This window comes from Zosterops lateralis, assembly GCF_965231275.1.
Source record: "Zosterops lateralis genome assembly, chromosome: 11".
NCBI lineage: Eukaryota > Metazoa > Chordata > Aves > Passeriformes > Zosteropidae > Zosterops > Zosterops lateralis.
The window spans coordinates 10,011,942-10,036,545 of NC_139771.1; the positions used below are offsets into that span (position 1 = coordinate 10,011,942).

The 24,604-nt window shown below is 42.1% G+C and overlaps 1 protein-coding gene across 1 annotated transcript; it reads left to right on the forward strand.

Moving 5' to 3' along the window:
• Positions 1–967: 967 nt before the first annotated feature.
• Positions 968–24,038, forward strand: IP6K2 (inositol hexakisphosphate kinase 2). Its single transcript, XM_083869829.1, has 6 exons — positions 968–1,057; positions 16,724–17,022; positions 19,112–19,334; positions 20,197–20,372; positions 21,618–21,793; positions 23,240–24,038. Exons 2-6 carry the CDS (start codon positions 16,821–16,823, stop codon positions 23,735–23,737), a joined length of 1,275 nt encoding a protein of 424 aa, XP_083725955.1. The 5' UTR covers positions 968–1,057; positions 16,724–16,820; the 3' UTR covers positions 23,738–24,038.
• Positions 24,039–24,604: the final 566 nt, after the last annotated feature.

Genomic DNA, 24,604 nt, shown 5'->3' on the forward strand with positions numbered 1-24,604 from the left:
TGTGCAGAAGTGTGGTGGCTTGTGTGGCTTTTAGCTCTGACCTTTATTTAAATGAAATGCAGAGTAATTTGTATCTGAGTGGAGCGGTTCTGTCTCATTAGTGTCATTAAATAGATGGCAGAGCCTTACTAAGTTCATTGTCAGAGAGACTGTTGCTTAGTAATTTAAACTGCAATTATCTCATTATTCTTTTTTCCTTACAATGATGGTGGTTCTGTTGTTCCCGAAGTTCACGGCCTTGCATTCAAAACTTGACGACTGTGATTGCATTTTGAACATCAGGCACTGGCCCGAAAAAAGTCATCAACGGTAAAGCCGAGTAGGGGAAGCCTCCGGGACTTTCAGCTGCGTTTGCCTGAGATGTTTGGTGTATAGGAACAGGAGCACGGGATGTGCAGTGGGCTCAGGCTCACGGCCCTACGAGCCTCCTGGCTCCAAGGGCTCTGCAGATGGGTGATGGAGCCCTGCAGCCGTGCCCTGGGCAAGTCCCAACTGATGGCATGTGTCGCACACCAAAGGACAAATGGTTTTCAAGCAGGCCCTGAGGAGAAGTTACTGAGAGCCGTGTCCAAGGCTGCTGCGGCCTGCAGGAGTGGAATCCACAGGACACGGAGGCAGGTGAACGGGACAGGCCCCAGCCTGCCCGTCCTCGGGTGCTGCCTCCGAGCTTGGGGCCAGCGCCGGCTGCCCAGCGCTGCCCGCTCGGGCGGAGGCTGTTCCCTGTGTTCGCGGAGCGGAGCGGAGGCAGGGCCCGCCGGGAGACCCGGAGGGGTCGCCTGTCCCCACGGGCCCGTGGAGGGGGACGGGGCCGGGCCGGGCCGGGAATGCGGTGGGAAGCGGCGGCCGCCCCTGCCCGACTCCTCTGCCCCGCTCCCCTAGCAACAGGGGCGCCGGCGGCGCCCAATCAGCGCGCGGCGGTGCGCGCCCAGCCAATAGGGAGGCGGGCGAGAGGGCGGGGCGCGCCGGAGCGAGGAGGGCCGGCCACGCGCCGCGCCGCCATCTTGACGTCTGAGGAACAAAAGCGCTGAGGCCGCCGCCGGCGCCGGCCCAGCACCAGGTAAGGGCGCGCCCCTCTCCCCCCGCCGCCGCTCCTGCCCCCGGGGCGGTCGCCGCTGAGGCCGCAGCCCCGCCCGCCTGCAGATCGGTGCCCGGCCCGGCGGGGATTGGCGGCCGCCCGGAGAGGATGCTTGGTGGCAGCCTCGGGGTATCGCCGGGCGGGGAGCGGGGCCCTGGCCTGGAGGCCCCCGGGGGATGCGGGTGTGGCCGGGGTGGGGGACAGCGGTGACGGCGTTCGCGGAGCATCCCCGTCCGCACGGCGCTTCCTGCGCTCCCCGCGGGGCTCGGGGGCTCGGCGCGGGGGGCCGCGGTTGTGTTTTCCCTGGCTGCTGACCCCGGGGCTGGTGGTCGCCTCACGCTGTTACTCAGCAGTTCCGTGAATTATTGTCTGTCCGTTTTGCCGTGGGATGTGCTGCTGCTCTGACGGCTGCTTGGTACGCTCGGTAATAGTTCTAAATGAAAAACGGATGCTGAGGGATATGTTGCATAAGCGGATGTGATGCTCAAGAATACCCTTTTTCTCCCTAAACTGGGAGTTCTGGGTGATGCCTTGTTAAGGACTGGTTTGAGGATCACGATTTTGTAATACCTTGTTACTGTGGCTTGGGAGCTGCAGACGGTTTAAACAAAAACACGGTTGAGGCTTTGGAAATAGGCATTCCGATTCAGAAAATAAATATTATCGTTGTTGATAGAGTAACAACTTCTTGGTAGTTACACCCTGATATGCCCTTGGCCTTAATTCCACTGTGAAAAGTATGCGTGTTTAACACTGATATCTTTCCTGATACATGCTGGCATTTAATTGCCCTCTACTTCTAGCCTTTTTTTTTTTTTTTTTTTCATAGTGTTTTACGTGTCCTATATACTCAGGTGTTTTAGAAATGCATCCAGTGTCCCTGTGCTTTTTGTGAACGTCTAAGGGGACAGTTCTGTTTCAAATACTGTATTTAGAATTTTGCTTTAATACTTGGTTCTGAAATATTAATGTTTGGTTTAACTTCTTAGTCAAGTGATGTATTATTGGTCATTACTCAACATGCAGCACTGAAATGGTATTAGAGCAGTTCAGATCTGACACTTGAGAATAACTACGTCAGGGTTGTTTTGGCCAAAAATTGGCCTCTTTGCTCATAATTTTTCTCATATATAAGACAAAACTGACTTTTAAAATTTTCTTTAAGTTGAATTCATTTATGTGTTTTCAGGGCTTACTGTTAACATCAAGGAATGGAAACTACATTTATTTACACCTGCATCCACACATAAATATGTGTGTTTTAAAAATGAATTGATTAATTTGTTTACTTTTGCTGATTTCCAGATTGCTGTTCTGGTGGTTTGTTTTTTTGGTGTTGTTTTTTTTTTTTTCCTTTAGTAAGGAAGAACCCAGTGATTTAATTGCCAGAATTCAGGAAAATTTCTTTTTAAAAAAATAATCTTAAGTGTTCAGAAGAGTCTCCTGGTTAAGAATCGTGGGAAGGATTACAACCATTCACATGTACTTGTTTGTAAGAAATTCCAGACATTAAACTTGTCCATGTAGCTTTTCATAAAGTTACATTCATTAATTGAAAAACTGTTTTCCTGCCTTTTCTGTCTTTGATATTTACACCTTTCTGAAGAAACAGTCTGTTATCTTGTCTATGGTACTTCAGTTATACAACCAATGGAAGCTTTTTGTTGCTGTTTCTTTTGGAGAAAAGGTAGATCAGAGCTGCCATAACCGTGTGGAATGGTAGTTTGGAAGCAGCTGGAGAACTGGACAGTGGTCAGTCTGGGCTTTGTACTCTCCAAAGTTCTTTCCCTGCCAGTTGCTTTGAATGAAGATTTAACATTTTTCAGTAATGAGGTTTTGAAAAACCAGGATGAGAAATGGTGTTCCAGAACCTGTTTGCTGCCTGTCAGTGGTTGTGCTCCCATCCAGATCAGTAGTATTGGTGTTGCTTTAGTTGTTCTCCAGTCAGTTGGGGAGGGTGAGGCTATTTTAGGGATGTTTTTTCTTTTGAAGGGTAGGGGAAGGATGCAAACCTCGAGGCACTGAGGGTGTCTCAGTCTATCAACAGTGGTGACACACAAATGTCTGTCCTTTTGGTTTAGCTGGAGGTGGGGAAATGTTGCTGTCAGGTAGGTAGTGAAAGGTCTGCTTTGCTAATGATGTACACCATCCTTGTGGAATTCACCTACAGGGATAAATTAAACAGAAACCATTCTTTAGAAATCTTTAGTTCTTTACTGTCTGAGTATTTTGAGTGAATTGAATTAGATAAGATCTAGGAAAATTCTGGAGTAACTGGTATTAAATATCAGTTCTTTTCAGTGACTTTTACATTGATGGTCTTTAGAAATTGGGAGGTAGCTGAGGTATTTCCTTGAGTGGTCAGGAGTGCTGCTCCTGCAGTAGGTTAATGCCTGCCTGAGCTTGAGAGCAGGTCCAGGACCAGAATAGGTAAAACAAGTGTCTCCTCTCTAACATACATGATGGGGAGCTGTGCTTCCAGGGGGAAAGGCTGGGGGCAAAGGCTGGTTTCTGAAGTGAAACGAGATTTAATGTGAGTTTTTAGTGTGAAGCCAAGGTATAGGCTCATCCTTTTTGATGTAATTCATTGGTTGCCTTAATGTTTCTGCCTTGCTTAAGCACAGAACTTGTGTAATGAGTAGGACCATATTCCAAAAATATTCCAAAAATATTCCGTTCACATACCGCATACAAGGATTGAAAGGGCAGAAACTGAGATGCAGCTAAAATTTTTATCGTGTGTGTGGCATTTACTGCTCTAGTTGTACCCAAAGTGTGGGGGTAAGAGCCAAATATAGAGCAGTTTGACGCTTTTTCAAGCTGACATTTTACATTCATAATAATACTTGTTTATCCAGTGAGCACGGGCTAGAACCATTATCTGAAAGCTGTCAGGGTTTTACACTGACATGTGGAAAAACCTTGCTGCCTCTCATTCAGTTCATCCACTTATCAGCTGTTGAATTTGCTGATGCTTAACTCCTCCCTGTTGGCAAGAAGCTGCTGTTGGTCTCCAGGCAACGCAGGCCCGGCTGAGCATCTCTGCCTTGCTTGAAGAGATGAAAATTTTCCATTGCGGGGAGAGGATTTTTCCTCTTGCTAATTCTTTTATCTGGCTTCCCGTCTTGCCCAAGGTCATTGTATCTTTGAAACAATACGGGGATAGTTCACAAATATCAAGAGGTTATATTTTAAGAGTTTTAAGGTATAACTGCAGATATGTGTTTGTGTAACTTTTGTTAGAAATATTTTGTTAGAATGTTAATTTTGGACCTTTCATAAAACTTATTTTATTGCAGAATAGTTCTTTCTTTCCCCCTTCTGCAAAAAGCTGTATGACATTGTATCACTTGCTGCAAGCAGCTAGAAATTTCTCCTGCAAAATCTGAAGTACTGGAAGGCACAATGGAAACAAAATTGTTTGTTCAAATGAAGATCTGTCGTTGGTTGTGTTTAATCAGGTGTTCAGAGCTTGAAATCTGAAATCTTCTGCAGATTCTTGGCTTGTGTGGCACAAAGCCATGGCAGCCCTGACTGTGTCTCTGAAAGACAGGCTGTGTTAGACTAAGGGGATGATAATCTTCATAACAGGTACAGAACGTGCCACTCTGCTGTTGTCAGATATCATCATGTGGCCTTTGACCCTCTCTCTGGGTTGATCCTGCATGTGGAGGATTCTCTATTAGAGAACCAGTTACTGCCCAGTTTTGTGTTTTTACTGGAAAAAGAAAGGATTACTCATCAAATGGTTTTGACCACCGAGAGTCTTGCCTTGTGTGTGTGCTATGATGGATGGTAGGACAAAAGGTGGCACAGGCAGTGCCTGGTTTGGAGCTCAGCACGTGCTCATCAGCCAGTTAAAGAGCCCAAACAGACCAGGGAACTACAGAATTCACTCAGTAGCCAGTCAGCTCTACTGCCTCTCTTGGTCCCTGTCTTCTGTCCTGCTGTGCTGGCATCCAGAAGGTTGGAAGGAACTGAAAGAAAAAACAAAAAATCATTTGGGTGACTTGTTTAAGCTGGTTAATAGTGCACCAGGTTGTTGAGACTTAAAATTAAGGACAGAAGGTTGTTTTTTACTGAGGTTGTTTTTCATTAGTAAAAGCAAGAGTTTGGAGTGTTTATGCCAAAGTCTGTATTAGAATGAACACAGCAAAAATGGGTTTATTTTCTTGAAGCAGAGAGGGCTTTAACCATACCCAAATAGCTGTGCAGTGCTGTGATGCAGAAACTTTCTACACTGACTGAAACCTTATCAAGAATTTTGGGTGCTGCTTAATTTCATGCTTATTGAAGATGACCTCTTTTCTTTTGACACTTGTTCTTTTTCGTGTCTTTTTCCAGAAAAATGGCAATTTATTTGCCATGTGCTTTGGATGTATGAAGACAGTGTGATAGCAGTTGATTTTTTTATGACATAATTTAGTTTAATGAGGTTACAGAAATGAGAAGTGAAACTACCTGACATGATAGGCATCATCTTGATCTTTCTAAGGTGTCAGCACTATCAGAAGGTTGATTCAGTTTAACAAGAGATACGAGGTTAAACTGATGGGTAGGTGTGTTCATACTAATATAACTGTCATTGCAACTGGGAATCTGTTCAAGATACCTTAGGAAAATTGGTTCTGGCTGAATAGAACCAGTCAGTTTTCTGACAAGACATCTGTGAGTATTAAAGTTGAGAGTATAGTTCTAGATAACCCTGACCAAAGTTACATAAGAAAAATTTAAAAACCGTATTATTTCCAAGAGGGCGGGAACAAAATGATTGCAGATGTCATTTGGAGTTTGTGGAGATAGATAAGTAGTCTCTTGAGAATGAAGGTAGATCAAGTAAATGCTGATGGAGCTGCAGTGAATTGCCTGGTGAGAGGATGACTGACTTCAAGTTGTTCCATTGAAACAAAGCCTTTGACGTATTTAAACCTAAGTGCTGAATCGTGATTATGTTCTAAAGTGCAAATAATGTTTTAACATCACTATGTGCAAAATTTGCTTCCAAAAAATAAAGGGCTTTTTTCATAAGCTTGACTTCTTGAAATATTTCCCCCCCACCCCTTAGTGTGCTGTTTTTTGGGAATGCAGAATTGGAACATCAGCACACTGTGGATGGTGGTGCTATGTTGTAGAATTTTGAAGAGAAAATAGGTTTTTGGCAATCATCCTGTCTGACTCTTCCCTTTTTGGTGAGTAATGGTTTTAAACTAATGTCTTTAAATTGTCTATTTAAAGACAGTTGTGTAATGCATACTTGCTGGCTGCCATAAATATTGCCTTTAAAGCAACAGATATTTTTAAGGGAATAAGACATGCTCCAGGTCAGTCCCATTGCTTGGGCTATTTAAACTAGCTAGCTCTTGCATATCCTTAAATGTATTTCAGCCTGCTGCAAGGATAAGAGCAGTACAGCTAGGCTCTTGATGAAGCTTCCTTTTCTAGATTACTGAAATTGATAAGATTTTTTTCAAGTGGTTTTGTGTTGCTAGTTGAATATGTAAACTGTGTGAGATTAAAATGGATTAATTCTTTGGCAGTGATTATTATGCTGAGCCTGTAATTTGCCCCAGATGGTGTAAGAGGAGATCACTGAACAATGAAACATTAAATACATAAATAATTTTTAAAGCGTATTTTAAGTACTGTGCAGGTGTACCTGTAGAAAAGGTCCTTTTCCTGGGAAGAAACTGTTCTTGAAGTGAGTTGCATTTACCGGGGGAAACAATCTTGATTTTTTTTTCCTTTGGTTTTGTTGTGCCACGTGAGAGTCTGTCTTGTAAGACTTCTCTCTTGTCCTTACTTGCTCTCATCCAATCTGCTGCAGTTAAACAAGCACATGGAAATTGTTCTACTGTATCCTTTGGGTTTGAACTTGTGTAATTGCACTGGTAACCCTGCAGGGAGCTGTGTGTTCAAGGTCTTGGGTCTCAGTTACTTTCAACTCCTTAGGGAAAGAGCCTGTAGAGGTCACTGAATCATACAAACTCTTCCCTTTAAGATGCAGATCTGGGTAGTGTTACCTGAATTGAGATGTTTTGAAACTAAAATATATATTAAATGCATCTCATTAATGTGAGCTTTTCTGGAGCAAAAACTCCATTTCCCTTAGTCATCTGAAGTATTCTCGGAACCTACATTTGTAGAACTGCGGTTAAAAATGGGGATAGGCATTCCAAAACATGATGACTGTCTCCTTCTGGGCTACTTTTCAGTAATTTTCCATGTAGAGGGACTAAACATTTTTTGAGGGGTATTGATGGTATAGGTGAATATACCCGTAAATGAGAAGCATGAAATAGGTAACTGTGCACTTAGAGTACTATTCTTCCTATAATAATTTATTTGTTAATGATCATTGCTGTGCGTTCCTTTGGAACTTTTTGCTCAAGGAGTTAGTTTGGATTGTGGGATCTAGGCATCAAAGCTTTAATTTAATGATCTTGTCCTTTGGGCTCCTAGAGCTTATGGTATAAAAAGCATTAGAGGTTGGGATTTCTAAAGGAATTACACAGAGAGAGAATCTTAGTGTAGTTAAATGAGGGTGGCCTTTGAAAGGAGCTTGACACTTGTGCTATATGAACATTATTCTTCCTGTCATAACGAATGGATCACAACTGAGGGGCTGGTCACAAAGATTCCATGTCCTTTCATTGAGTGGCTCAAAATACAGTTCCCAGACTGCTAAATTCATGGTAAAAAGAAAGGCATAGCCATGGGTTTATTTTAATTTTAATGCTGGAATTTCTTGAGGGTGTTGGTATCTTGAATCATACTTTCATGTGTGTAATCCACACAATTTAGCTCTTGCTGTCATATTTTCAGAAGATTAAAGGCTGAGTGCTATTTTGGTTTCCCCACGACAAAGGGCGGTGCTGGTTTTTTGTAGCAACTGGTGATTTTGGCTGCTGATGCCAGAATACCATTTTAAGATGGATCAGTTTCTAAATAGGAAGTTTAAGTAGCTAAGTTTTGGTGGTTTGGGTTTCCTTAGTTTCCATGGCATCTTTTTTCTTGGGAAAGAGACTGGTTCTTAAATTACACAATCCCTGAAAAAACTACACGGGTCAGAATTGCACGTTCTTTTCTGTCTGAATATGCCCAATAACTTGTTACTTGGCTTTATTTTAGTTCCAGGGAGATAAAATAGCTTTACTTGAGAGGTAAAACTGGCATTTTTCCAGAACTTTGTAGGTGTTAAGATTACAGATTACAAATGGTGTAGGAAAAGCTGTTGCTTTTCTTAGATGTTGAAGTATCAATTGTGCTGGGTACAGAACCTCCCTGCTGAATTTTAAGAAATTGCAGCTGAAGGGCTGCTGTGCATGTTTATGTAAAAAAGCCAGAAGTTCTTGGTAACTTGGTCTTGGTGACTTGTCTTGTTTTCCTACACAAAAGCTTTGGGGAACTGAGCTTCTCATAATAATGTAGACCTGGCTTAAGGAATATAATAATAATAATTGTGCATGAGGAATAATAGAAACATTATGCAACTTCGAGTTGGTTTGTGTGTAGCTTGCTCCCTTAATATGTTATGCCTAATGTTTCATGAGTTTTGTCTGTTAACGCTGTATTTAAAAGTCTTTTTGGTACAGGAGGTGGCTCTGCAGCTATTGTGTTAAATATACAGGTGTAAATACATGTCTTAACTTCTGTGGCAGTGTTTATGTCTGTGTTTGGGTTATATTTAAAGGCAGACAAAACTAGAACTCCATGTTTGGGGACTAAAAGGAGATAGGTTAAACATGTTGCTAGTTAAAAAAATGTTTTGCATTGAAAGAGGGCATCTTTATATGTTTTTTGGCATCTCAGTGCATGGTCTTTCATTTCTGTATTACAGACAAAGTTCTTAGTAGATAGAAAAGGCTTGATGCTCTGGTTACAAGAAAGGCTATCTCCGAGTGCTGTCTTACACTCCTGAGAAAGAACAGAACTTTAATGTAGCACTTGGGAGTCCTTTGCCATTGTAGCTGCTGTTAAACTGTCCCTTTCAGAGTAGAAGAAATATCTTTAGGTGTGATATAGCTGACATCCTCAGAAGAAGCTAAGGCATTTCAAGGTATTTTTGGCAGTTTGAAAGAAGAAAAATGTGTTCCTCCTTGGTGGGAATCTTTTGTTTACTAATGTTAAATGTTTCCTAACGTTTTGAAAGCTAATGTTAAAAACAGGATTAACTTTCTGCCTTCGTGGGCCAAGATTGCGGTGGAGTCGTCGTGTTCCCAAAGGGTTTTGCAAACATGTTTTGTAGGAATTTTGTGCATGAGTTCATGTATGATTCTGGGTTTCTAGAATCCATCTGTTACACATGATTAAGTAAATTATGGTACTTGTGGGTCCTTTCCAACTCAGAATTTTCTGTGGACATCCAGGATGCTTCTGCAGTACATAGCCCTTAATTTGTGAAATTCATCCAAGGCATTTGTTTCCGTATTTATCTCAAGACATTACTTGATTTTTCTAAAGTGCAGTAATGTAGTGCTGCAGTTACCAGCCATTTAGTAAAGATGATTTTTTTAAAAAGACATATCAATATTTTTAAGAAGCACATGGCTTCTTTTATTGGTCTAGTCCAAGCACACAACATGAAACAAGAAAAATTTGCTCGCTCTTGGCTTTTTGTGTCTGTAGGTGGTTATGATAGATGTGCCACTACAGTGTCTGACTCCCAGCACCCTCATGATTTACCACTAAAAGCTTTAGTAAAAGCGTTTCTGTTTCTGAAGGAAAAGCATACGTAAACCAAATATATAGGTCTGAAGGAGTTGGTTACTCTTGAGTTTGCAAGTGTTCTGCTGAGTGTTTTTACAAAGCATCTTGCTTACTCATCCCTGAGTACAAGTTGTGTAACTTAATGGTCATTATATTGATTGATTTGCTGCAAAGGAGCTTAAATAACCTTGACTTGCATAGAAGGATACAGCTCAGCATCATTTCGTCACCACAATCACCTGTTTCACGTTATACTTAATGAAAAAGAAGAGGGTTTTCCTCCCCTAGTCTTTCTTTTAAAGAAAGACTCTAGTATTTCCTCCCCTTTGATGCTATGACGCTGTCCCTCTACCCCTCATGGTGTTGAGACTATTGTCTGCTTTATCAATTTTGAATTATTTGCTGTTTATAATACTTGTTGTTGTTGTTGTTTATAAATAAAAGAATTCTTAGAACTGACAATGTCAGTGTGTGTTTCTATCAAAGATAAACTTTTCCTTTCAAGCTGGTTACCAGAATAAATGTTTGCCTTTTGTAATCATGCAGAATTTAGGGCTGCTCTTAAGACTTTTCCCAAAATTGTAGGTTTCATACAAGCACATTATTATGTGGGCTCTGCATTTCTGTCTCAGGGAGTTAAAAACTACAAACTGTAGCTTTTACTATTTAGTTATATTAATTCTATTGCAAATGTAGACAGCTTCAGAAAGTATCCTAGTGTGGGATTTGCATTATACATAAAGGTATAATGCATCCTCAAAATCAGGAATTGATTAAAACAATTGTAATAAATGAATGCAGAGCTCACTTTTCTGTTAAGAATTAGAAACATTTTAAAATGTTTGTTCCTTTATCTGATGCAGTTAATTTTTAAAATGTGTTTCTGATACTGTTCTAATGCAGCTGACTGGACACTAGAGGATAATATGAGTATCTACATTCTAATCTTAAGAATTTCTGAGAACAGAACACATCAGAGTAACTTCAGTTCCTAAGCCAAGCAGTAACTAGAGTGAATGTTAGAAGCAAATCATTGCTAGTGTTACTCTGGGCATATTTGCTAATAAAAGAGCGTTTTGTGTGGAGGAATGGCATTGATTTCCATCAAAATTATTCACAAGCTGTGCAAGACCTTTGAATCTGAGAATGTTTAACATAGCTAATGCTTTTAATACTCTAAAAGCATCCTCTGCTTTCTTTGATTTAAGGAATGTACCTTGTTATTTGTAAAGTACCACATTACTGGTAATGGAACAAGTAGTTCAGTCACAGGAGGACTTGTAAAATTCCTGTAATCATTCTTCTTTATAGGTGTATTATTGTAGGCTCTTATGAGGTGTTTATCTTGCTTCAGTTGTGAAAGGTCATTCTTTCTGAGCAATATAATGACTTATCAACTCAGACCTCAAGTGCCTTTTCAATGTTGTGCACGAAACAGGTGGTGGGTTGGGCTCTCAAAAACATGCCACTTGTTTTGTTGTTTCTTCATGACTGTTCTTTGGGCTGAAGCAGCTTTCTCTTTGGCTGATTTCCTCTTCTCTCCTGTTGGCTGACTGTGCCATTCCTCTCTTTCCTTGTATATTGATTTTGCACAGCCTAGTTTTTGGTAGCAGGGGACCAGAAAAGATGGCTCCTGTGAGGAGCTGCTGGAAGCTTCCAGCATGTCCAGCAGAGCCAATCTCTGATGGCTTTGAAGATGAACATGCTGCTGCTCAAAACTGGGCCAATGAGAGAGGCTGGTAACACCTCTGTGATGACATATTTAAGAAGGCAATCAAAACAAAGTCACAGAGTTTTGCTCCTAGTCAGAGAAGAGGAGGAAGTGAGAGCATGTGAGAGAAACAACATGGCAACACCAAGGTCAGTGGAGAAGGGGGGGAGGAGCTGCTCCAGGTGTTGGGGCTGAGATTCCTCTGTAGGCCGTGATGAAGTGGGTTGTCCACCCACAGCCTGTGAGGGAGTTGCCTGTGCTGGAGCAGGTGGATCCCTGGAGGAGGCTGTGATCCCATGGGAGACCCAATGGAGAAGAGGGCCCTTGCTTCCAGGTGGAGCAGCCTGTCTTTGGAGGACTGCACTCCTTGGAAAGAGAAACCCAAGTCACCGCAGTTTTGGGAAGACTGTCTGCCTGTGGGGGGAATGCACATCACAGCAGGTAGATCTGCTGCTTGTGAGGGTGGACCCACGCTGGAGGAGTTCAAGGAGAACTGTCATCTATGGGAGGGACCCCACTGTCTCACAGGGAAGGACTGGAGCAGTGGAAGAAAATCTTGGTGATGAACCGACCCAGAAACCCCTGTGCCCCCTACGTTGTTGGTGGGAAGGAGGGAGGGGCTAGGGAGAGGCAGTGTTTTAAGGGCTTATTTTACCTCTCATCATCCTCCTCTGATTCTGTTAGTAATAAATTCATTTTGCAACCTTATGTTGAGCCTGTTTTGCCCTTGAAGTGTTTCTCCCAGTACTTAAAGTGTGATTTTTTTGTTAATTTTTGTTTTCTCTCCTCTGCCCAGCTGTGGCAGGGGAGGCTGAGTGAGCAACTCTTGTGGGTGCCTGGCATTGTGACACCTTGGAACCTTGGGAAGGGGCTTTGCTTTGTCTGCTTCAGCAACCTGCAGCAGCTCTGCTCTGCAGATCTCTACCCTGTCAGCTTCCTCTGCACTCCCCAGTGAACTGAGAAAAAAGAACAGGCAGAAAGCTTTGCTGCCTTGCTATTTCCGTCCCTGTAAAGCTGATGTATGGCTATGTGGAGTTGAAGATGCTAACCATCCCAAATTAAAAGCCTGCACTAGAGAGAACCCAGTTTAACAGATTTAACAGAAGGGCAGCTCTGCATCAGTAGTTCTACCATTACAAAGTTTTGGCAGGAGGTGTATTATTTTTGAGATTGTTATGAAGGAAGAAGCTGCTTAATTGAGAGCTCTGCTCTCCAGAGGATGTGTTCATTAATGCAATTACGTGTGGGGCTAAGTCAAGAAGCTGTAATGACATGAAGGTACCTTCCAAAGAATGCCATCATCTGAGATTAATATTAAAAGCCTGAAAGCATGAGTTCATTGTGGTATTCTTTTGATGGTCATTGTCACACATGATGGGGATAAGATTTCTATAAATGTCACTTCTGGTTTGCAGGCTTGGGTTTTAAATGTCTTATGCTGCTTACTATAGGAATGACACTGCTCAAGCTAATGTTACTTTGTCTAGGCACGTTTGTTTGTGCCTTCAAGTTATGTCAGGATTTTTCTCTTAAAATGCTTGACATGTGAAGGGTTTTTTGAATCTGCGTTTTTGGCTGATGTGTTGTTCGAACAAAAACTCTTAGTCAAAGGCACTTAAAAGCACGGAGGAGGAAAAGGGCAGGGTACAGTGAGCCTGGGTTTGCTGTCTGGGAAGATTGCCTAAAGACAGCTATTCTGGGCTCTTTCTTCCCCAAAGCACATTGAGAACAAACTGGGTGTAGAATCAGAGTGAAGAATGGCATTGTGCTTGTGCTGGTCAATATCACTTGAAACTGTTGGTCTTAGGTCAGAGCTTTTATTTGTAAGGAACCACAACCGGTTTGGCATATTGTGAGGCTGTTTATGGAATTAAGGTATTTATAAATGAAACAGTTAAAAGCGTTTCTGATGGGCATTACAGTTGTGCTCCAGGCCCTGTTAATCTGAATGGCAAAATTCCAGGTATTAAGGAGAGCCAAAATCACAAACAAATCCTAGTGGTTAGTAATGGTAATGTTAAGGCATGGAACAGAAAAAAGTAAGATCTTACTCAAAACCTTTTTGCGAGTGAGAAGGATTTCATTGGGTGAAAACAGACCAAGTTTATTAGGTAAACAGTACTTCTTGAATGGCTAAGGTATATTAATTGGTCAAAGTGAAAACTAAAGCCTCATTGAAACCTAAATTGTTGACAAGATTATGTGGTTTTGCTGCTATCTTCTTGAGCACTCTTACTGTCTTCAAATCATATCTGTTTTAAGTTCATAAAAAGGCACTAAGTTGCCTTGCACAATTAAGGAGCTTGGCTAACAGCTTTACAGCAAGGAACTCCTTGCTGATGCTCCGTTCAGCAGTCCTTGCACACAGTTTCTGCTGCAGAGCTCTGTTAATACAGCTTTTTTAGCCAGGATTCGTACTACAAAAATTCAGTCGTAGAAATGGAACATGGGGGAGTTGCGCTGTAGTTTTTGGGAGGTAAAAACAGAAGGAGAGCTTACCAATACAGGCACAGTAAACTCATCTTCATTTGTGTGAGCCTCCCCCTTTATCTCTGGGAGATTCACATTTGTCTTGTGGTAGTTCTGAGTGGGTATACTGTGTTTGACTACATACAAATGTTTCTATCATTTCTCAAAAAAACCCCACCCCTATCTAAATACTGCATCATCTATAAAAACTTATAAAATAATTTGTATAATATCAGAGCACTAAAAAAACTTGCTTTCGTTTTTCTTGAATGGGAAGTTACATTATGTGATGTGTTGCCAGATCTTAATTGTTCAGGAAAAGGTGAAGTAGAGTGAGTAGTCCTGTCGGATTCTGTGCTTGGCAGTTCCATTGCCGAGTGATCTGTGTCGAGTATTGTCGAGACATGAAAGCAAGTAAGTTGAGCTGCTACTAATGAGCTCCCTGAAGATGTGTTGGGTAAACAAGGTGTATGTTATCTGTGTTGGAGGTGATGTTTGCTAGAGTCATTTTTATGGCATAAATAACGTCAAGAGTTAACTCTTGATGCAACTGTAACGCAGGAGGACTGGGATAGATTTAAGTGTTGAGGTTAAAGGGTGTTGTTGCAAGGTACTTTCTCAGTGTGAATCCCAGCAGTTGGCAATCAATGTCTCTGTATTGGGGTAATTAGGGAGGCAGCCGCAGAGGTGTGGTGCTGTCTTGGAACAAGTGGCTCTTGCACTGCTCTTGTTCTGCAGGGCTGTTAAGTGTGGCTGTGTAATGTAAAGTTCTGTCACTGCAAGATCATGTACGTGTGTTACCACACCTCCAGTGAAACCTGACACACTTCTGGCTTTCCCTTAGAAATTCCAGAAGACTGGAGGCATTATTGGCTCTAGAAAATTCTGATCAAAACTCAAGAGTTGTAAAATTACTGATTGAGTATACAGATTGATACTTATAAATTCTGTAGGAGAAAATGGAAACAATTCTCAAAGTTTGCTCAGGAGCTCATGTGGCTTGTCAAGTGTGTGTTTGGAGACAGCTCCAGGTGTGTTGTACGTGTTCTGGTCAGTCAGCTTTCAGGTGAGCCTTAGTGAAGAGCAGTGTGGCTCTGCATGGAGTGGGTGCTGCTGTGGGGAGCCATGGAGAAATGAATCTGGGACTCTGGAGCAGCAACAGTGCTCCCTTCTGACTGTTGCACTGAAGAGATACCTTGGACTGTCCTGGACTTGGACATAGGCCATGGTTACGTGGCTTTTTTTGCGCTGGGCACTTCAGTGCCCGGCTCAGCTTGGTGCAGTTTGGTAGGTTTTTTGGAGTGGCTTGTGCTTGGGGTGTAACTGAGAGGTTTTTTATTTGTGTCTCTGAGTTGTCAAATTGTTGATGCTGAGGTACATGAGAAAATTCTGTGGTGATGGAGTAGCTGCGTTAGAAAAAGAATACTAGGAAATTAAAAGTACAAAGAGAAATGAAAGTTTATTGATATTCCTTTAATCTTAATAATATAAGTTATCAGAAGACAGCATTATTTCTGGGGAGTTCTATTCCAGATTAAAGCAGAGGGAGGGGGGGAAGAAAAAACAACAACTTGAAAATTTCCAATAAGGCACTTGGAAGAAAGGAGGGGAAAAGAAACAACACCAGAAAGCCCCACCAACAAAAACACATTCAGCTTTTATTGACCTGTTGACCTTAGGTGCAGGTAAACATTCTAGGACCTGGAGTTCATTCAGTTGATCGATCTGTTGTTTCTTTAAGCAGTTTAGTTGTTTAATTCAGTTAATGCTCTTTATGTCCAGGACATGCTGTAGGCGTCTGTAGTTCTGGTAGCACTGCTGCTTTAAGCCTGCAGGTCTCTGCTTTTCCAGTTAATGTAAAGCTGTTAAATATCTAAGGAGGACAAATAAAAATAGATGACCTAGAACACTTCGTAGTCTCTTTGAATTAAGTGCATTATTGTCCGTGTAAGTATCTTTAGGCAAAAGGAGTACGAGGTTGTTTTTAGCCGCAAAAAGTTAATCATTAAAGCTTTAGTCTAAAATTAGAGTAACTCGACTTAAAAATTTACTGGAAGCCAGAGAACAAGCCAATCATGTTTTGATTTTCAGAGTCGCTCTTTGAATTGTTTTCTGAAGTGCAGGTTGCATGAAACTGGAGTCTGGCCAGAACCGAGCAGCGTGCGGTCACAGGGTACAGCAGCAGATCCTTTGGATGCAGCTGTCACAGAGCGCTGCCTTCTGCTGAATGTGTGAAGAAAGCACGTTCTCGGAAGATGGCACATTAGCATTATGGCTTGCCTGTGAGGAGCTTGCATCTCTGTAATGTTTTCGGTATCTGACACGTTGTTGTGAACGAACCGGTGCAATAAACGTCCCACCCTGGACGTCGGTTGGTCGGTGTCCTTGCCGGGGAGGAGGAATGGTGCGCTCGGTGTTCACTTCCGGGTTCCGGGGCGGGCTGTCGCTGGGGGGCGCTGCAGAGCGGCGGGCGCGGCTGCCGGCGGGGGTTGCCGGGGCGGCTTTTGAGGGACGGGCCGGGAGGCGCCGTCCGCAGCGCTCCTTGTGCCGCTCCGCCCCGCCCCGCCCCGCGGAGCCTCCCATTGGCTGCGGCTGGGCGGGGGCGTGTCCGCCGGAGCCTCCCGGGCTGCGCCCCGCGCTCGCCCGCAGTCCGCCGCGTCCGCGCCGGGAGCGACGCGCCCTCGGCCCCGCTCCGCTCTCGGCGTGCTGCCCGGGCCGCAGCCTGCGCTCACCGCTGCGCTCTCTTGTGTTTGCCTTAACAGACTTTTGAATCAGAGTAAACACCCGCGGGGCTCGGCGGCTTCAGGCTCTGAACTGCCTTCAGTATTGCTGCCGCCTTCTGTCTAATGTGCTACAAGGATGAGCCCAGCATTTGGAGCAATGGAAGTGGAGCACTATTCCAAAGGAGTCCTGCTCGAGCCTTTTGTCCACCAAGTTGGAGGACACTCCTGTGTCCTCCGGTTTAATGACACGACCATTTGTAAACCTCTTATTCAGAGAGAACACCAGTTCTATGAGACTCTCCCAACAGAAATGCGTAAATTCACTCCACAATACGAGGGTAAGTTACCAAACCTTTTAATGGGATTGGGCTTTTTGTTTCTGTTAATGCAAGTATGCTGTGCTCTTTGTTCTCTCTGAAATCTCTTCTGTCTGGAAGAGATTTTAGGGGTTTTTTTCATGCATTTTGATGTTGTCTGAGGCAGGCTGTGGAGATGCAGGGTGGAAATGCTTGCCAAGTTGGTGTTTGTGCTGACTAACAGCATTAGAGTAGAGCAGCTCTGCTGGTGATAACCCATATATCTCCCTTAGGCACAGGTAAGTAGTTAACAGCTTGAGAACATTGTTGTGCCTTTTTTTTTTCCTTGTTTAATGTTTGTTTACAAAGAATTTGGTAAAGATAGATAATAGTGTTTTGTGTAAGCTTCGTAGTGGTCTCTTTTGTGCTTTGATTTATTCCCTGACTTTCATTTTGATTATACTTAAGTACATGCCAGTAACGTGTCTTGTTGAATACTTGGAGTGTTATTTCTGCCATTAAAGAAATGAAAATTCATGGCATTTAGGTAGGCAAGGATCAAGTAGCTGTGATGAGGCTGAGTCAGAAGTTATGTAGGAGTGGAAATTCCAGTTCTCCTAAGAATTGCACTAGTTAACAGGAATACTTCTTTTTCTTTCACCTGTTCCATCAACTGCTGCCTGATGGTGAATAAATATGTCTGAAGCACTTTTTTTTAAATGGATTTGCTTTTTAAAGTACATTGATTTTAACAACCATGTTGGTGATGAAGTTTTGTGTTGTTTGTGAAAGGGATGGAAGACTTCAGTGATGCTTCAGAGTTAATATTCTCTGCTCATTTACAGAGACTTTTTGCCACGTCTGATTACGAGTTCTGTTGGACTGGAAGAAAATCTGAGCTTTGAATTATACTTTTCAAAATGTAATAGAACAACTGTACTAGTGTACGTGGCTTTCTGGGAAGCATGGGGAAGGATTTAGAGCAAAGGGGCCTCACTTGGTCCACCTCTGTTTTTTATTTCCAGAGTAAAGGCAAAGAAGCCATTTGCTAGCTTTTTCACATTGTCCTTTCCTTTGTGACAGCGGCACAGTCAGAGTTTCTGCACTCCCTGTCCCAGCCACTGCGGGTCTGGGAGCTGCCTGCCCGGCTTGGAAATTCCAGTCTCTCACCAATCCCTCTCCCCTAGCTAGTGGTGACCTGCAAGAACTGTGCAGGCTGATTGATCTGAAATAGAGGACTGGAAAACAAAATAAAAAACAATTCAGAGAATTGCTGTGGGCTTCTCCATTAACCTCTGAGACTTACTCATGTAGCACTGGGCACATCTGTCAGTGCTCCACTAAGACTCTTAAAGTGCAATGCAGTGCTCTAGAGACTCCTGAGAGGAGGATGAGGAGAAAAAATGCTTTTGAGGTTCACCGTGTTTCTGTACCACAAACAGATTTGCTTTGTATTGCATTTTTGTTACTTACTCCACAAGATTTCTGCATAACCAGTATCAATAAAATATATTCCAAAAAATAGAAGAAAATGTATAATTAAACATGGTGATTCTAAGTGGAAGCTTTTGGACTAGTTTCTGTTGAAATGTGACACTTCCTTTGTTTTGCTCTCCTTGCACACGTTTCCTTTCCCTTGAGGATCTATAAACCAAGTATTGTTTGGATAAATGTTTTTTTACTTAGCTGTCATGCAAAATTTAAAAAGTTTTTGGTGTAAATTTTTTTTTGTGCAGATCACTTTTCACTGCAAGATGTTAACAAATGTTTTTCATCTCACTTAGAATCAGACCAGTCAGATTTATTTTCATTAATAAAAAAATTTATTAATTGAAATGGTGTCCTGTTATTATTTGATTGTTACTTTACTGCCTCAGAGAGAGAAAATGACCTTTTGTATCATTGTTGTGCCAAAATGATAAATTGTCTTTTGTGAGGTGTCATTTTTGTCTAGCTCTTTTGATATTTGTTAGGTTGGCAGATGAGGTTTGGCCTGTGGCAAGATAGAAACTAAGGACCGGGGTAAGAGAAAAAATAAAGTTGCTGTATTTTTAGTGTAAAAGAATGCATTCTAAAAGGCTTGCTTGTCACTTGAGCAATTCATAACTGTCTGGATCCTTTTTCTCTTCAGGTGTGGTATCAGTGAGCTTTGAAGAGGATGAAGATGGAAACTTGTGTCTAATAGCATATCCATTAAATGGGGACCATGGTAACTTAGAGACCTTAGATAACTCTGACTGTGAACCCAAGAGTAAACTACTGCGATGGACTAACAAAAAGACAGTGTTGTTAGAAAATGAGAAGATATCCAAGGAATGGGTCCGGCAGCACAGGAAAGAGGAAAAAATGAAAAGGTAAGTTTGACTTTTAGCTGGTCTCCAGAATTCCAGAGAATTCTTCAGAACTCTTCTGCTTTCATTTTCTTTTCTTCTCTTGTTTCTGTTGTTTTTCCTGACTTCTTCAGTGGAGACAGGTTCACTAGTGAAACTAGTATATCCTTAGCCCTCAGGAAAGGCTAAGTTTAGTCTTTTCATTTTTTTCTGCTGTGGTCAGTTGAAACAGGTTTCCCAAAGTTATTTTTGAAGCTTCAGAAAGAGGGAAAAAAAAAAAAAAAAAAAAAAAAAAATCCACAAAACAAACAATCCCAGCCACAAAAAAAGCACCCCAACAAACAAACAAAAATCATTTACTCATCTGCAGAAGAATAATAATATAAAAAAAAAAAAACAAAACCCAAACATATTTAAGTGCTACTATGTATGGCATACTTCGTTAGGAGTCCTGTTTTATCCCTGCTAGTGACATTTTCGCCCTTGTTCATTCCTATTAATTGTGCCCACCATAAACTGTGGGCTGTGATGTGTTGTGGTAAAAATGGTGACCTTAGCAAAGGATGAACCTTAAGGTGCCTCACTGCCTCTTGCATTTTTTCATAGAAGTCATGCTCACAGGTAAAGGATATATAAGTAGAATTACTATGTATTATGTAACATTTGGCTATATGCTCATTTATATTAGTATGGAAGTGGTTTTGTAATGGTTGAAATGCTACTAATGGGTGTCTGGCTCACATGTACAGAGAGGAAAATAAAGGTTTTGCTTGCTGTTCATGAGGGTGAGCAAAATAGCTTGTAAAGTTAATCCACTGATAATCCCTCTTCAAGAGCTTATTTTTTCTTTTGACCTGTAATTTGCTACTTTGTTCTGTTTTTCTAGTCACAAACTGGAGGAAGAATTTGAGTGGCTGAAGAAATCTGAAGTCTTGTATTACACTGTAGAGAAAAAAGGAAATGTCAGTTCTCAATTTAAACACCATAATCCTTGGAGCATGAAATGTCACCAGCAGCAGTTACAGCGGATGAAGGAAAATGCAAAGCACCGAAATCAATATAGTATCCTTTCCTGAAGATACCTTATAACAGTCGAATGAGTAGGGCTCTGCCTTTCATTTCTTGAACATTCCAGATAAGAGTACAGAGCAGGCTTAACTGCAGTTCCAAGAGACTCTCTAAGCTTTGATTTATTTGGCATCTTTGAAGGGTTTGCCAGCACTTTCTAAAAATGGGCTTTTCCAGCATGTAACAAACTACCTAAGCTAGGAAATTCAGAGAACTGAATTAAAATCTTCATATTGTGGGTTAGTGGACAGGTTTTACACAGCATCGTGTGTTTGGTGTCTTCCACAAGAACAGTTTCTAGCAAGAGTTTTCAAAGGAGATGAGTTCTGACAGTTTTTATTATTGTTCTGATATTGGTGATCTTAAAAACCAGTGTCCTCTTTTCATCAGTTTCTCAAATACAGAGGATGTTCCAGTGCCTGGAGTTTCTGCTTCTAGTAGCTTCTTTTTACTGAGCTTTAAGAAAAGTTGAATATAAACAGTCATGTAGGATTGGAGCATGAGAAACAAATAACTGACTGAATCCGTGGAGGCTGAAGCACATGGGTTTTGTGCTGTGGAACCATAGGAACTCATCTCCACCCTGAGCATTCTATCAAAAAGTGATCTTGCTGTAGGCTTGGATGCAATTGATACATCCTGCAAAAGTAGTAGTATCTAAATACTGAGGTAAACAAATTTCTCAAAGTGAGGAATTTTGGTGATAGTTTACTGAAACATCTGTGACTAATAAATGATCAAATTGATAGGATTTTACGTCTGCTACCCTCACCATTTCTCTGTAGATTGTTACTCAGTTGCCTAAGAAGTGTGTGATATCTTTGGCACAGCAATAATACAGATGTTTTAAAGTTGTAAAGATGGTATGGAAATGCTTCACTGGTTTTGAATAGTAATACGGACAAAAAATCTTCACTTCCCACAGAAAAAAGTGTCTCTTGCTAGACAGGAAATACCTCATAATTCAAAGTCAGCTGTCAAGTTATATTTCTGTATGACCCTGATTGCTTTTGGTTTTCACTTAATGTGAAAATTCACTAGTCTCTCTCGACCAGTAAAACTGGAACTGGCTTAAAACAGAGTGGCATCTTAAGTTTATGTAACTGATTTTTCTAGATTACTTTATACTTAGGCATGTTTTGGATATGCTTAAAGTGAAGAGCGAGGCACTATAAAATCTATGGTAGTGTTTTTAAAAGCCGTATTCCTTGTTGTGAGGCTTGTTCCTTAACAGCTCAGAATTCATTTTGCTGGAGAACCTGACGTCTCGCTATGAGGTTCCGTGTGTGCTGGACCTGAAGATGGGGACACGGCAGCATGGCGACGACGCGTCCGAGGAGAAAAAGGCCAACCAGATCCGCAAGTGTCAGCAGAGCACCTCGGCCGTGATCGGAGTGCGAGTCTGCGGCATGCAGGTGAGGGGAGAACTCATCAGCTGTGGCCAACAGCCTTGAACCTGTTTCTGTTATAGTGAAGTTTTGGGTTTATGTAGCCATCTCACAAGTTGTTGCCCTTGAGCTGCTGTGCTTAGTTTCATTCACAGAGGGGAGTGAAGATTTTGGGTATCACTGATCAGCTGGAGGTGGCAGCACCTGCAGGAGCAACCTGCAGCCCACTCTCTGCATCAGTGAGTGCAGGCTCTGAACACACAAATAGCCTCCTGCACTGTATCAGAAGTTCAAAACTGTTAAAACTGCTGATTCAATTAACATTTCAGGATAGCATAGGGAACAGTTACAGGGGGCCAGTTGTATGCATTTTGAATTAAGCATGTGGAAATTTGTCGAACTATTAAGAAGCAATCAGTTCTGTTCTGTAACTTTGAAAAGCCACAGATTTTTCACTCTTGAAGTAGACTTGTTGCAAAGTGCAGGCAAGAAGCGTTTGGTAAATGTGGTGAGACTTGTTGCCAGATGAGGAGACATTGTGTGGACTTTGACCTGAATTTTTTGTTTACTTGTTTCTGTATTCCTAGAGTGACAAATGGGAAACAACATGTTTGTGTTTGAGGTTTTTTCCTGAAGTTTCTCTCCTCCTATCCAATAGATTCCAGGAATGCTAGCAGTGTTTGCTGGAACTTGTTCCACAGCAGGACTGTTGGCATGAGTAGTGTTCCAGCTCACTGTTCAACTTCAGATAAAAACATGAGACAGAAATGAAAGTGTGGGAGCTGCATTTCTAACCACAGTTTGCTGGGATTTGAGCAGGGCATGGCTGTTGTTCACTTTCCAGTGTTGACCTGTGCTGGAAAACAGAAAGGAACTTTGGAAGCACCTGCTATCCTTTCTTGACCCAGATGTTTGTGCATTATTGAACTATTGTTTGTATAGACCACTCTCCTATGCCTTCCTGCGGGAAGGCATTTTCCTGCAGGAGCACCTCTGACTTTTTCAAATACAGATGATTATGGGACACACCTTAGTTTTGTGTAGGAATGTTTGCTGTCACTCACATCTCAGCATGCTGAGACTCACTGGCCCATCTTAGAGCAGAGGCAGCTGAATGAGTGGCTGTGGTACAAGTTGTAGCTTGAGATCTTGTAGCTTTGGAGATCTTGGCTGCAGCTTTCCTAATCCCACTTAAAGTGCTTGTTCTTACATTCTGGATGGAAAAACTCAAATCTAAACTGAAGGAATTTTCCACTTCCTCTAAGCTACACAGGCCCTACTGGATCTGTTGATAGCAATTTCTGTAATTGTGCAAGAGCAGTTTTAGAGAGTAGTATGTCATCTTGTAAAAGCTTAAAGGAGCATGCTTTTTTAGTTTTTAGTAATTTTTTTGTCTCCCCTCAAGGTTTTGGTGTCAGTGTACCAGCAATTTTTAACTATTCCTTTTTTCTTGTCTTGTGTTTGTATATGCAGGTCTACCAGGCAGGCACTGGCCAGCTGATGTTCATGAATAAATACCATGGAAGAAAGCTCTCAGTCCAAGGATTCAAAGAAGCACTTTACCAGTTCTTTCATAATGGCAAATACCTGCGCAGGGAACTCTTTGAGTCCGTTATTAAAAAACTTACTGAACTCAAGTCTGTGCTGGAGAAACAGGAGTCCTATCGCTTCTATTCAAGCTCCTTGCTGATCATCTATGATGGAAAGGAAAGGCAGGAAGTTGCCGTTGACTCGGATCCAGAGGACCTAGAGGACCTTTCAGAAGAATCTTCAGATGAGTCAGCAGGAGCCTATGCCTACAAACCAACTGCCAGTACTGTCGATGTCCGTATGATAGACTTTGCCCACACAACCTGCAAGTACTATGGGGAAGATAGTGTGGTACATGAGGGCCAGGACACAGGCTACGTTTTTGGACTCCAGAATTTAATAGATATTATTAAAGAAATAAGAGACGAAAGTAGTGAATAAACAGTGTGAATGCACATCAGTAGAAAGCACTATTGTGACTCTTTGTATTCCAAAATTATTGGCCACTTTCTGGTGGTAGGAATTTTTACAGGCTCTACAGAGATGGTCCTGTCAGAGTCAACCTGTCAGAGTCAGACTTGTTCAGAGGGCATTTACTTACATTGGTGCTGGACCTAGCACTGGCAAAACTTGGTATCCTTATTTATTTTAACTTTCTTAAACATTCCATGTTTGATTACTCAGATACCTCTGTTACCCCTGTGTGTATATGTTCCAATAAAATTCTTTTTGTTCGTTATAAGTGATGCTTTTTTTGTTGCTGGTGACTGAGGAGGAGAGGAAGCTCAGGTCTCTGGTGTAATGCAGTAGCAGCATATGAACAACAGCAAGGCGTACCTGCCTCATGAGACTACCTGTGGGATAGCATGTCTGTCCTGGGCCTCCTGTCAAGAGTGATGAGCAGGCCCAGCACAGCCACTGAGCTGGCAGGGCCCAGCAGCTGCTCTTTGAGGAGAGGCTGAGACAACAGGGCCTGCGTAGATGGGGTAAAGACAGTTCCAAGAGGCCTCAGAGGTCCCTTCCAGCCAGAGTGGGGACTGATCAGTGACAACTTGCTCTTGAAATCAACAACTTTCTTGTTCCCAGGTCTTGTAACTAGATCTTGTGCTATGGAACCTATTTCTAGAGAGCTGTAGATGTTATTTAACCTAAGCTGAGGCAAAATGTGTAAAATTTGCAACAGCAGCAATCAGGGCAGAGCTGCCAAGCCGGAAAAGCACCTTAAGCAGCTTAAAATCTTACTCGGGACAAACTGACAGGAAGGGAAGCATAAGAAAGTGAGAGGGTAGTGAGTAGCTGAAATAACAG

Bases quoted from the DNA above. Each gene is read 5' to 3' on its own strand.
- IP6K2 (XM_083869829.1), top strand. From the start codon at position 16,821: ATGAGCCCAGCATTTGGAGCAATGGAAGTGGAGCACTATTCCAAAGGA. The intron at 17,023-19,111 runs GTAAGTTACCAA...TTTTCTCTTCAG, and splicing joins ATTCACTCCACAATACGAGG to GTGTGGTATCAGTGAGCTTT. The intron at 19,335-20,196 runs GTAAGTTTGACT...CTGTTTTTCTAG, and splicing joins AAAGAGGAAAAAATGAAAAG to TCACAAACTGGAGGAAGAAT.